Source organism: Dermochelys coriacea, chromosome 22, assembly GCF_009764565.3.
Source record: "Dermochelys coriacea isolate rDerCor1 chromosome 22, rDerCor1.pri.v4, whole genome shotgun sequence".
NCBI lineage: Eukaryota > Metazoa > Chordata > Testudines > Dermochelyidae > Dermochelys > Dermochelys coriacea.
Genome location: NC_050089.1, coordinates 6572834 through 6587037, shown reverse-complemented (window position 1 = coordinate 6587037; position 14204 = coordinate 6572834). Strand labels below are relative to the sequence as shown.

General features: G+C 48.7%; 1 protein-coding gene across 1 annotated transcript in view; it reads left to right on the top strand.

Moving 5' to 3' along the window:
* ADAMTS8 (ADAM metallopeptidase with thrombospondin type 1 motif 8) overlaps positions 1-13991 on the top strand; it is a 28677-nt gene extending 14686 nt beyond the window's left edge. The window contains exons 2-9 of the mRNA XM_038380860.2: positions 687-926; positions 1849-1981; positions 3046-3213; positions 3893-4191; positions 6431-6614; positions 7163-7335; positions 7446-7621; positions 10263-13991. Of these exons, the coding sequence (XP_038236788.1) occupies positions 687-926; positions 1849-1981; positions 3046-3213; positions 3893-4191; positions 6431-6614; positions 7163-7335; positions 7446-7621; positions 10263-10995 (2106 nt within the window). The 3' untranslated portion in view covers positions 10996-13991. The remainder of the gene's footprint in view (positions 1-686; positions 927-1848; positions 1982-3045; positions 3214-3892; positions 4192-6430; positions 6615-7162; positions 7336-7445; positions 7622-10262) is intronic.
* The last annotated feature ends 213 nt before the right edge of the window (positions 13992-14204 follow it).

Genomic DNA, 14204 nt, shown 5'->3' with positions numbered 1-14204 from the left:
ATGTGCCGGGGGGTGCTCACAGCTCAACCCCGGCTCTGCCACAGGTCCTGCCCCCACTCCACCCCTTCCCACCCCCTCCCATGAGCCTGCCATGTCCTCGATCCTCCCCCCAAGAACCTTCTGCATGCCAAGAAACAACTGATAAGGAGGTGTGGAGAGGGAGGGGGAGTGGCGGGACTGCCAATGGGCAGGAGGCACTGGGACTGGGGGCGGAGGGGAGCTAATGGGGGGGCTGCTGATGTATTACTGTGGCTCTTTGGCAATGTACATTCGTAAATTCTGGCTCCTCCTCAGGCTCAGGTTGGCCACCCCTGATCTAGGGGATCTGATTTTCCCTGGTTTTGCAACTTGGGTTGTAATTTAAACCAGTACAGAACAGGTGTAAGAATTTTATGCCCCCTCTGGGCTGGTGTAAATGACTGCCCAAGGCGCAGGGCAATTGAAAATGTGGCCCATGGATCATATTGAGGATGTTTGTTAGGTGCCCACTTTAGATGCTGTAGAAGTCATCAGGAAGGTTGTATTGCTTCGTCCCTAGTGCCCAGGATTTAATAGTACCCTAACTAATAGCGGCCCCTGCGAAGGAACAGAAAGTGGCAGACTTCATGCTGTATACTTTGGACGCAGGCGTTTTCCCCTCCACAAGGGTTTAACGCTCTTGTTCCTCCCTGCCTTTCTCCTTTCAGAACCACATTCTGACCCTGATGTCCGTGGCTGCTCGGATCTACCAGCACCCTAGCCTGAAGAACTCCGTCAGCTTGGTGGTGGTGAAGGTGCTGGTTGTGGAGGATGAGAAGGCCGGGCCGGAAGTATCCGATAATGGAGGGCTCACGCTGCGCAACTTTTGCAACTGGCAACAGAGCTTCAACCCCTCGAGTGACCGTCACCCAGAGCACTACGACACTGCAGTCCTGCTGACTAGACAGGTCTGTAGTCTCAGCCGCTGAGAGACCAGAGTCCATACGGGATTTACCTTGGGCATGGCCTGGAGCATAGAGGGAGATGAGGAGGGGGCAGAATTATACCCCTACAGTCCAATATTCTAACAGTGCTAGGCGCTGAACATACACCTACTAAGAGATGGTCCCTTCTCCAAGGCTCTTACATTCTATTTAGAGTGTAGACTGTTATTCCCATGTCCGTGGTGGGGAACTGAGACCCGGGGAGATGACATGACTTTGTCCAAGGTAACACAGGGACCCTGAGGCAGAGCCGGGGGTTTAAGGTAGATCTCCTGATTCCCACTCCAGTGCTTACCCATAAAGCCGTCCTTCCTCTCCATGAAATATTTTCTTTCTGGTCCATCATCAGGTGCCCAGCAAAGGCATCAGAACTTTAGAGGAAAGGAAGAGATGAAAACTTCTTGGAAACTCACTGACCTACACATCCCATAACAGTGAATTTTAGAAAACCAGCTGCTCGAGGAACCTCACTTAGTAGTCAGTTAATAGGCCACATCTTGTCTTACTTATTTTCATATCACAGAACCATGGGATTTATAGACAGCTGCAATCTAGGAGTTCATTTTGTCTATGCCTCAAGCAGGAGAGAGCTTGGTAGATTTGAGTCTAACGTGCAGTACCATCTCCTGGCACAAACATACAGACGTAGACAGTTCTTTCAGCAATCTATGTAGCAAGACACAGGTTAACATACAAGGAAAAGCTAGAAGTGGGAATAGACCCCAGGGCTCCTGCAGTCCCAGGGCGTGGCATGCTAACAGAACAATCGATAGATCCCTGGTTAGCCATATTCCTACAAATCTATACAGGCCATGAGTCCGTAGAATCAGATGGGGACCCATGCTTTCTCTAACTATATTTCTCCTGGTTCCGTTTTCAAACACAGGACTTCTGTGGGCACCAGAGCTGCGACACCCTGGGAGTGGCAGACATTGGCACCATGTGTGACCCGAACAAAAGCTGTTCTGTGATTGAAGATGAGGGTCTCCAGGCTGCCTACACCCTGGCTCATGAACTAGGTAACTCCTTGTGTATAGCATGCACCCAAGGAACAGCCAGCTGGGCCACTGCAGCAGAATCCATGGCAGGGTCTTTATAGCTCCAGCTTCTCGGCTCTGAAGCCTCTTTCAAGCCAGGGGGGCTGGGAGGGGGCGGTTTAAACTGGAGTGCTGGATCCTCAACTGGTGTACACTGGCACAGCACCATTGTAAACTGGCGTAGCTCCATTGACTTCAATAATTATTATTATTATTTGTTATTATTACTATTATTATAAATGATGTGTATTATATTAGTGTCTAAGGGCCAATCAAGATCAGGGCCCAACTGTGACAGGTACTGCTCAGAGTGTACACAGTCCCTGTCCCAAAGAGTTTATCAGCTCAATAAACCAGGCAGACTCAGGGTGAGGTCAGAGGTAATACACCCAAACAGAGCGAACAAGATGATGGCACCAAACGTCTTTTTTTTTTTTTTTTCCCCCTGCAGTCAAGCTATGCCACATTACCCTAGCTGAGGATCTGGCTCAAGCACTCCAAACCCTTTTTTCTTTTTATTCACTGTGGTCCTTTGCTCCTACTCATACTAGTCTGTGTCCAACACATGAGATCAGCTCCCTCTGTGTAATTCATACACAGTGGGGGGAAAAGATATTGTTGAGCTTTGTTACTGAGCCTGGTTGGTCACATTTTGCCACTTGGGATACGATGTTTGGATCGATTGTTCCTGCAGGAGCAGGCCCAAAAAATACAGGGGCACCTCTAAGTTAATGGACGGAGTTACGGGTAGTGGAATCTCCACCTCGCTAGCAAGCATTGTATTGAACATTTCCTTTTTATGGTGACACCGGCTTTTGCCTGCACCTGGCTTACGCCTGTCCTAGGAGAGGTGCTCCCCTTGGGCCCACTCTGTTTGGGACTCTCCTAGAAGCAGATGGGGATTCCCCGTTCAAACCCATGACAAGGCTGTCCGCCTGAGAAGGGCGGAAAGTGTCAGAGGCCAGTCGGGGTGTACTAAGAGAGGATGTAGGATGGGAGGAGGGAGGAAGATGGCTTGCTAACATTCAGGTGCTCTCCTCTTCCAGGACACGTGCTCAGCATGCCCCATGACGACTCCAAGACCTGTGAGAGGCTCTTTGGGCCTCTGGGAAAACACCACATGATGGCGCCTCTCTTTGTCTACTTGAACAAGACCCTGCCCTGGTCCCCCTGCAGCGCCATGTACCTCACAGAGTTTCTTGACGGGGGACATGGTAGGAATCAATTCAGTACCACTGGATGGCTGGAGTTGTTCCAGACCACGGGGACCCAGGCCAGCACAGGTCCTCCAGGGCCAGATTTTCAAACGTATTTAGGCCCCTAAGCTGCTGTGGCACTTTTGAAAATCCCATTCTAGCCCACCTGCATCCTTTGGTGCCTATATGCCATTGACAATATGGCCCTATTGATATCCCTGGCTCCTGTTGGTCTAGGTGCACAGACTTCATCTCTAATGGCTCCTAGGCACCACGCAGGTTGAACACACAAGCTGTGAAAGGGAAGCAGTGGGCCCTGGCTGACATCTTGGCCAGGCAAAGCCTGAATAGGTCAGAGGCCCCCAAGGTCCCATATCAGTCTTTTACCCACCTGCTTGGCCTATAAACTCTCCGTGACAGATGCCATGCATGGGGCGTCCCAGTTATGCTAGGGAAGCAGTGGTGTTGGGGCAACTTCATGCAGCCAATGGCAGCTGAGGAATTGCTTCCCTGGGGGATACTGCCAGCTTAGATGTGACGCCCACTGATCAGGGACACCATAGAGATAATAAAGTCATCCCTGCTGGACAGCAAGAGAGAATGGAGCTGGCCCCTAGCAGCCCAGGGCTATGCCTTAGCTGAATGGTAAACTCCTTCATTTCCAGCCTCACTCTGCTTTGCCCTGTTTGCTGACCAGGTGACTGTCTGCTTGATGCTCCAGCCGAACCCATCGTCCTCCCCACAGACCTTCCAGGCCAGCTCGCCATGTACGACCTGGACCGCCAGTGCCAGCAGATCTTTGGCAAGGAGTTCCGGCACTGCCCAAACACCACGGACGAGGACATCTGTGCACAGCTGTGGTGTAGAATGGACACCAGGGAGCCCCTATGTCACACCAAAAATGGCAGCTTGCCGTGGGCAGACGGTACGCCCTGTGGAGTGGGCAGGCTGTGCTGGGATGGCAGCTGCGTGGCACAAGATGCGAGGAAGCCCCAGGTAACAGAATGGCTGATGGGAAAGAGATGATCTGTCTCTACCTGGGTAAAAGAACTATTCACCAAGAATGAGGCTGAAGAGCCGGGCCCTCTGGTATCTGCCCATGATCTTCCTCTCCACCATCATCATTAAAAAGCAGTTGAGCTTTAGGCGTTGCCCAGCCTTGAAGGCCGTATTATCATTATTATGTGTATTGTGGTAGCACTAGGAGCCCAAGTCATGGCCCATGAGCCCACTGCGCTAGGTGCTGTACAAACACAGAACAAAAAGAGAGCATCTGCCACAAACAGTTTGCTATCTAAGTAGAGTTAATACTTAGCACTTGCATACATGATTCCTCCCAAGAGCCAGGGAAGTCTCGTTAACCTCAGGTGGGGAACCTCAGGCAATGAGCCGATGTGACTTGCCCAAGGCCACACGGCAAGTCATTAGCAGAGATGGGATTAAAACCTTGAAGTCCTGACTCCCAGCCTTGTGCTCAGACTGCTAGACCCTACTTCCTCATTGCCTACATCCAAGGAGGGTGAACTCAAACACAAAACAATTTCTACCCAGCTCTCAAGGAAGAGACAAGATGAGCAAATATTCTGGGTGTGAGTGTTAACTGCTGATAGTGTCAATGGCCCTGATCCTGTAATCCGGTCTGCTAATGTGGATCCCTGTGGATCAGGTTTATGCCAATTAGAATTGGGCTCCTAGACGTCTGGCAATTTATAAATGAAGCACCTCATGTTACAAAATTGGTGGGGGATGGAGGCGGGATGGTTCCCTTATCCTAGTCCATCCTAACCTGTATCCAGAAAGGGCCCATATCTTTTGATTTACCTGGTTTTCTTGTGAATATCTCCTTTGATAGCATGTTAAACTGAGATATTTTTTATTTCAGCCTGTGCTGGGTAAGGCCAGTTCATAGATTAACTCTGCACTGAATTTTATTATGGTTTGCACTGGTCTGAACTAGACTGAGCAGATTGTCCTTGTGCCATTGAGTCATTTTCTTTCCCGGCTGGGAACGTACACGGAGATCAACTACGTCTGAATCAGGCCCCAGTGCAGCAAAGTATTTAAACACGTGCTTAACTATAAGCACTTGAATAGGTTCATTAAAGTTGATGACGCTTAAAGATGAGCAGGTGCATAAGTGCTTTGATAGATCAGGGCCCCAGTCAGCACTGTTAGGAAGCAACATATAGAGTCATTTTACTGGTGCTTTAGTCCTTTATTTGTCCTCCATATTTACATGACAGAATCAATGTCAGGATAAAAATCACAAGCCTGAGTCGTAATTCACAACCGCTTTCCTCTGGTGTGATTCCTCTGGTCTTCATGACCTTGCTACTGAGCACAGAGGCTAAGAACTGAGGAGAGAACACCTCTCCTGTTGTGCCAAAGTATCGGCTCTTTATTCCTTTAACAGTGAGTTTCCTGTCCTTTGTGGGCTCCTGCTGCAATCATAATCATCTTTTAATGTGCGAACAATCATATTTGTGTTACCCTTCCCACCGCCACTCCCCTCGCTGCTCGCTGTTTGCTTTCTGCACTTAACTCAGCTGGCATGAGGGACGTGGACTGCTCAGTTTCGCTTGGGCACCACAGGCTTGTTCCCTGTCTGGTTCTCCCGTGATGCTGCAAGGTTTGGGTTGCAAATGCCACAGGGGATGTTTAAACCTCAACCAGAGCATGTGGCTTGGCTGCCTTTTTTTTTTTTTTTTTAAATATTTCTACCTCCATCGGGTTTTGTAAAACACCTTTTTTGTCATATTTATCTATTTAGAAATGAATACTGCCACCGACCCCGGGCTGCAGCAACAAACCGACTGACAGACAAACACACTGTAACATAACCTCTAGGCTCATTAACAGCCTGCCACCATAAGCAGCCACGTCCCTTAAGCACTTAGGCTTGCCTGTTTCGGCAGAGATTGTCCATCTTTGGCACCCAGAACCCTTTTGAACGTCCCACAAATGGCCTCTCTAGTGAGTAGTGCATTGGCCTGGGACTCGGGAGACCTGGCTTCTATTCCTGGCTTGGCCACTGGCCTAATGCTTGGGCAAGTCACTTCCCTCCCCGTGCCTTGGTTTCCCCATGTGTATAATGGAGATGATACTGATCTGCTTTGTAAAGCACTTTGAGATCTACTGCTGAAAAGCGCTAGATAAGAGCTAAAGGTTATTACTGATTTATTTCATTGCCGTAACAAGGGCCTTCTGGAACGGAATCCTTTGCAATGTCTTGCAGCCCGTGGTGGATGGGAACTGGGGCCCCTGGAGCCCGTGGGGAGCCTGTTCCAGGACGTGCGGAGGAGGAGTGCACTTCTCGTACCGGGACTGCAACGACCCTGCGCCTCAGAACGGTGGAAAATACTGCGAGGGTCAAAGAGCCAAATATCAGTCGTGCCGCACAGAGGAATGCCCGCTGGATGGTAATCCGCTGTTTGCAAGTCACACTACTCTCCGCACAATATCCCTGGCTTCATCTGCAGACACTCCAGAGAGAACGGCCGGGTTTCCCAGTGCGGGAGTGAAAGGAGCCATTGTACAGCTATCAATATAATTTACGAGGCATTATGGATGGCAGCAGCCTGTCTGCTGAGATCTGACTGCCAGGCACTACATGGCGTAATGTTAGGGAGACAGGGAGGGCTCTGTCTGCCACTGAGACAATCACCCGCTTCTGGAAGCAGCACACGGCCTCCCATCCCAAACTTACCATCAGGTTTATTCATCAAAACCAGCCCTTCCCCAGTCACCACTTCCCCAAGAGCCATTGGCAGGTTAACTGGCCACAGTCTTCTGATAGGGGTATCCACCCAGCTACCACAGGGTCTTACAGTGGTGAGACTTGCAGTGTGTATGCACAGATAAGCAGCAAGCATAGCTCACTGACCGGATGGATGCCATTTGTAAGACTTCAGGCAAGTGATTCATTGCCCTTAGGTTGCTGTCGGGTCACATTTCCCCTTCCTTTCAGGGAAGAGCTTTAGAGAGCAGCAGTGCGAAAAGTACAACAGCTACAACTTCACAGATCTGGATGGGAATCTGCTGGAGTGGCTCCCCAAGTATTCAGGGGTGTCCCCCCGGGACCGTTGCAAGCTCTTTTGCCGAGCCAGAGGGAGGAGCGAATTCAAAGTATTTGAGGCCAAAGTAAGACACTTGCCTTTAATTATTATTGTCTTTGCCTGGAATATAACTGGATGAAAGCCCCAGCTGGGGTCATGGAACTGTCTCATTATTGTCTGCTTCTTATGGCCCAGGTGATCGATGGGACATTGTGTGGGCCAGAGACCCTCTCCATCTGCGTCCATGGGCAGTGCATCAAGGCTGGCTGTGACCACGTGGTTGGCTCCTCCAAGAAGCTCGACAAGTGTGGGGTGTGCGGTGGCAATGGGTCAACATGCAGGAAAATATCTGGCTCCCTCAACAGATCCAAGTAAGTCCTGGGAAGGTTGAAGCCTGGTATTCCAGGGGGTGTCGGAAGGAGATGATCGTAGCATAAAGGTGGCACCAAGTGAGAGAGGGTTGTCTCTCCTGGGGATGTTTTTGGAGCAGCGGCTTTCACCTCATAATGGTCCTGATGTTCACTCAGCCCCTGGCAGGATCAAACCCCCAAACAACCTGCAAACTCTGGACAGATGCTCTCAGAGGTCCTGATTTTCCATCGTTCCAGCTAATGGAAGCTTTTCAGGATCAAGCCCAATGAGAAAAGGGGTTTAATCATAAAACATAGTCACTGTTTCCAAGGCTCTTTCCCAGGGGGCCAAACACTAGACTTCAGTGGAGCTCCACAGATCTACAGTAGCTCAGGATCCAGCCTCTGAACCGATTCTTCATTCAGTTACACCTCTGCAACCTCACTGACATTAATACATTCAAACAGAATATAGCTGAGCAAAGAATACACCCACACATTACTAAAAGCGTATCTCCTTACACAGATAACCAGCAGCATGTCAGATGTTGACAATTATTTCAGATTTAATCATCTAGGTTACTCTTCCCCATTTGTTTTAATTTTTTCTTGAAACAGCTTGGATAGTGAACCCAGTCCTGGTCAGGCTCACATTTTGTCTCTTGTCCATTACACTTTCTGATTCTCATGTGCTATCTAAGTGCTGCAATGTTGTGGATGCCAAAACTGCAGGAAAAACTTTAAATATATTTTTTTAAAAATACCTGTTAACATTAACTTTTAAAGGTATCATGATATTATTAAGGCTGCAAAAACAATTCTCTCTCTCTCACACACACACACACGTACGTACGTACGTATGTACGTACGTTTAGAATCTAAACTACCTGTCAGTCAGGCAGTTTCTAATCTACTTTGCACCAGTATAAATCGGGCATAACTCTGTTGGTTTCCATAATATTAATCTGGAAATGAGCTCAGAATCCAGCCAAGTGACCCTGTAATGTTCGTTATCTCTGCCTCAATCTCCATGAAACTTCTGCAAAGTTTATTCCTTATGTAACCCAAACAGTGCCTGTTGCTTTAAACATTATCTGGTGCCACTGCCATGGGCTTGGTGCTCTACCAAGCACAAAAAAAAAGTCAGTCCCTCCCCTGAGCTGAGAGGTTGAATTTCACCTGTGTGCAGTGAGCCAGCACAAGACCTGTGCAATGCTTAAATGGCTCAATGATCTTATGCTGGCCTGACACATTGGTGAGTTTTGTTGTCTGGGCCAGAGCTTAAAGATGGTATAAATCAGTGTAGTGCCACTAACATCAATAGAACTGTGGCAACTGACACCATCTGAAGAGCTGGTCCTGTGTGTTTAACGGTTAAACTTCAAGCAGAATAATGCTAGCCATCAGAGTCCAGTATAAAAGACTTCTTGGAAAGAGAGTAACAAAGGTCTGAGATTACTCCCAGGGTCAAATTAGATTTCCTAAATGGTTTCCTTCCAGGGAACACAATGAATGGAATTTCCATTTGCCAATGAATTGTTTGTAGTTGACTAAAGAGAGATTAACATGGTAATGACAGCCAAAGGGATTTAATCTACAAGAGATCCTATTAAGATCAGGGTTAAGGATGCCAGCGTGACCGAAAGCAGAATTCGACCCTAAGGCTTTGTTCCAAAATACTCTAGGCATAATTGCCAGCCACAACACAAGCCCTTGAAATGCTGTGTGTGAATATTCCTGTCAGTTATAGGTGCTGGCTTGTGCCAGGTGCTGGATTCTAGTGTGTTGCCTCATACCTGTCACAAATGATCATTATTGTTTGCTGAGCACAGACAATGTACAAGGCACAATGACAGACTGTCCCTGACTTAAAGGCCTTTTAGTCCATAGCCATGACTCAGTGCTCACACTGCAGTCCCTAGGCCCCTGCGTACTCCAGGATTCTACAGCAACACAATTTGCCCTGGAATCCAGCCCAGCAGCAAACCTGCACTCCAGAATCTGATTTCCTTTTTTTTAAAATTCAGTTGCTATCTCTGATGGTTGCAAAGAAAACCTTCCAAACGTGAACCAAGTGCAACCAATGCAGAGATACCTGCCTGAATCTGCAGACGGCCTGGAAAAATAGCTCAGACAGGTGTGAACTGCCCTACTTGTCTCACAGGAGATGTTAACTCTGAAACCTAAAGAGGACAATATAAACATCAATATCAGTAACTGCTTAACTGCTGATTGTTTTAGCAGAAACATCCAGCCAGTGTTCTTATCCTCCAGCTCCAAACTGTCACTGATCCCTCCCCAGGTATCAAAACCCTCATACCCAGCTGTTAAAACTCTCCTCTGTGTCCGTGATGAGATCCCAATACAGATCTGAACTTTCAGTACAAAACTCTGTAGCCCCATTGCAATGTAAAAATTTAGGGGCAGTGTCCAATAAAGGGAATTTATATCAAAATAAATAACTGATTGCACTGCCCATTTTCCCATTTTGTTCAGAAAAACCCTCCTGTTTAACATTTATCGGAGGCTGTCGCAGAATTTCCCGTCCACAGCACTGGAGTGCTGATTAGGTCAAGTTTGTCACAGGCAATATGCTATCCCGTCCCTGTACTAATTTGTTTGTAAGTTCAGGACGACAACCATCTCCTTTTGATTCACGCAGGTATGGATATAATGACATCGTCACGATCCCTGCTGGAGCTACCAACATTGACATCAAACAACGCAGCCACCGAGGGGTCCGACACGATGGAAACTACCTGGCTTTGAGAACCCTGGATGGCAAGTACCTCCTGAATGGAGACTTTGCCATTTCAGCCATGGAGCAAGACCTCCTGGTGAAGGGGACAATCCTGAAGTACAGCGGCTCTCTGACGACCTTGGAGCGGCTCCAGAGCTTCCAGCAGCTTCCGGAATCTCTCACCGTCCAACTGCTGACCGTCTCCAGTGAGGTCTTCCCGCCCAAGGTGAAGTACACTTTCTTCATCCCCAAGGATGTCCCCTTTAGCAAGCAGAAGGTCAAGGAGAAGAAATCCGCCAACATCATCCAGCCTATGCTGACCTCGCAGTGGGTTATGGGAGACTGGTCCGAGTGCTCCAAAACCTGCGGCTCTGGCTGGCAGAGGCGAACGGTGGAATGCCGGGATGTGGAGGGCCAGGCCTCTGCCACCTGCGACAAGGCTCTGAAGCCTGAGGACATCAAGCCCTGTGGCGACCTCCCGTGCCCCATTTGGCGCGTCGGCCCCTGGTCGCCGTGCTCCCGAACTTGCGGCGAGGGAGTGCGGACACGGAGCGCCGCCTGCATTGACTACGAAGGAAAGATTGTAGCCCCTGAGAAATGCAGCTCGCCCCCGCCCCAGGCAGTGGCTGCTGCCCGTGTACTGCAAGAAGGCTGAGCCCGGGCAGGCCTAGTGCCTTGGAGACGCATAACGTAGCCAACTATTGACCAGACCAGACCTGGCTTGGCAAGTCAAGCAGGGACATAGGTTTAAACGTGAACGTGCACTAATTGATCTGAGCAGGCCTCCGGGGGGGCAGACCTGCTTGGAAGACTCTTTTCTGGTTTCATCCCCCACCAATAGACATCTACCTCAAGGGGGTGGGGGGGAAGGAAATAGCCCGGAGGAAGGGAGGAGTCATGTGATTTATTTTTACTGGTCAATGGCAGATGAATTTTAATTTAAGGAGAGAGCTGTCATACTGTAGGCTATTTCCCAAAAGAACAACCTGAGTTTCAGCCATGCCCACCCACTCTCCTTCATTATTTACCATATGTGGCCTGAGACACTCACCTGCAGGGAGGCTGAGGGGTAGGATAGCTGCACCACTTGGCTTGAAGGGGTTTCCATTACATTCAGGGTTCACAATTTGGTTCAATGGCTCTCGGCGCCCCCACTATACAAATTGTTCCAGCACCCCCGAGTTTAACAAAGGTTTTTTAAAAAAAAAAAAAAAAAAAACAACAACCTGTGTGGGACAAAGGGCCTGATCCTGCCACCATTACTTAGGTACAATTCCCATGTTCTTCAGTAAAGACTGTGGGAGCAGAAGCCTTAAATATGACCTTATACTAATTTGGTAAATTCTAGTAGTGGTGTTCGGACCCAGGGCTTTGGTTCAGCCCATTTGAAGCTGGACCCCTTTGCAAAACTTCTGTTGTGGATGGTGGCTCCGATTTCGGTCCCTTTATCCCAACGTTTGGGAGTGTTTGGATCCAGGGGGCTTGTTCAGGTCCATCTCTATTCTTAGATAGTTATATATGGCTGTCCACCATCTGGACAGATGAAAGGAGAGGGGACAAAGTCGGTCCATCAGTGGTGCACAAATGCAGTGGAAGCCCTGTGAAAAGTCAACCTGCAAAGTCAAATCCAGCATTGCACATGCCCATCTGAATCTTTCCAACTTGTCTCTCTCAGTTAGCCTGCACAGATAACCAATGAACTGTCACAGGACGCAGAGCATTGTGAGCAGGGGACCAAGCTCCAGCTCCTCCTGAGTCTAAAGGACACTAATTCCTTTATGCAGCCTTAGATGAGTCACTTAACTTCAATTTCCTCGGCTGTAAAATGGGGCTATTGGCACTACCCTGATTCACAGGATGTCATGAGGATTAGCTGATGTTTGTACAGTGCTTTGAAGAGTGAAATATTTATTGCATGATGTAAGCTAGATGCTGCATCTCAACTATGCCCTGTCTCCTGACCAGGAGGGTGCGAGCTAGTGTTTCCTTGCGCATAGAAACCCTCCCTGGTTTACAGTCAGTTCTCCCACTACTTTGCCCTAGTGTTGTTCTCCATCTGACCAGTCCTGACTAGAACATCTAAAACAGCTTCTCCCAAGGCTGGAGTATTTTTTTTTCCCCCCAGCAGGAATTGCTGCCAGAGCTAAGTAACGCAGCCAGCTCTTCTCTCTCTGACACAGATGTTGTCTGTCCCCAGTGCAGACATCTGGCCAGTCTCTGAACTTTAACCTTTCAAAGCAAGCGCCCTGTGCTACGCATCCAGTGAGACTGATCAGACCTGTTAGCAGCCTCTGGCTTTAGAGAAAATGTGCAAATTTACTTTTCATCAAAGTTTCTCTATAGGGGATCCTCATATTACCCAGAAGTTCCCTTTTCTTATGCCCTTACCCTGGGGCCTCTTGAGCATCTTTCTCTCTTTTGATGCTCTCACTCTGTCTCGCGTGTGTACAGCTTCCATTTAATTGTTGGAAACAAACCACAGAGAGCTAAAAAGGTCTCCATTTGTCTGTCTGTCTGTGTCTCTCTCTGCCTGTCTCATGTGTGTCCTTTTCTAATTAGGGCTGGGTGACCCTCTTGGAGGATAAGATTCTGTGACCATTGAAAACTATTCAGTGGAGGGGAAGGGTTCTCAAACCTATTGACCCTATTTTCCCTGTATTTTAATTCTATGTTTTGCCAGCTCAAGCAAAGTCTGTACTATAGGGAGGAGCCTGCCAGCATTTCCCCATCAGAACAGTGGTGAGAGCAGGTTACTAGGAGGCAGGATTCCCCGATTCTGTTCCTGGCTTTGCAGCTGCTTTCTGACCTTGGGGAAATCACTTCTGTTCTCTGTACCTGTGGCTACGTCTACACAGTGACACCAAATCTCCAAGCCTAGGTCGATTGACTCGGCCTCACAGGGATTGGCTGTGGGGCTGCAAATAGCAACATAGCGGTTTGGGCTCGGGCTGGAGCCTGGGCTCTAAGATCCACCCCCATTGCAGGGTCCCTGAGCCTGAATGTCTACGCTGCAATTTTTAGCCCTGCGAGCCCAAGTGAGCTGACGCAGGCTAGCTGCAGCCATGCCACAGGTCTTCTATCTTATAGGAGAGGCCTAGCCGAGGTCAGCTCCTTAAAGGTCAGCAAAGTATTGTTACAGAATGGGAGTGTTTGATGAGGCCTGGCGGAAGCTATTTCAACCACAGATGTCAGCACTGAGGGCGCACTGTGTGGGGGGTGGCTGCAAGCCTTTGTAAGAGCCATTCTTTTATTTATTTATTTTGTGTTGTTATTATTATTCCAAAAATTGACTCCTGCGTCTCTGACTTGCTGCTCCTCCTGGGGCTGGCACTCCGTGCAGAATGTACTCTGGTAACCTCATTATGGGGGCTGCCCCAAGACAACATCCACAGTGGGGTCCCTCTTTTTTCCTGCAGTCGGTGACCTTTCAAACTAAAGCTGCTACGGGTGGTGTGCTAAGGGGCTCCTCGGCCTTTACCCACTCCCTGAGTAGACCAGTGTTAACATTCTGCTAGCTTGGCCCACGTGAAAGGCAGACCCTTGCCTGGGGCCCCATTAAGCAGCCACGCCAAGGAAAAAGGAAAGGGGATTGACCCTTCCACCATGGAATGGAATTGGGACAGTGAAAGAGAAGCCGGTTTTGTTAATCTTGAACAAAGAAAAGTCTGCCTGCCAGCTGCACCGTATTTAATATAAGGGGCAGCAGGAATAGGAGAAGTGCTAAAACAAACAGTTTGGTTCTTCAGTTAAACTCTAGTCCTTTCTTTCAGGAAATCTAGCTAGCTCGCTCGAAGGTGTGTGGTTAAATTCTCTGGCTGCATTTGAATATCTCAACCAGTATCTCAATATTGGGCTGAACCAAAA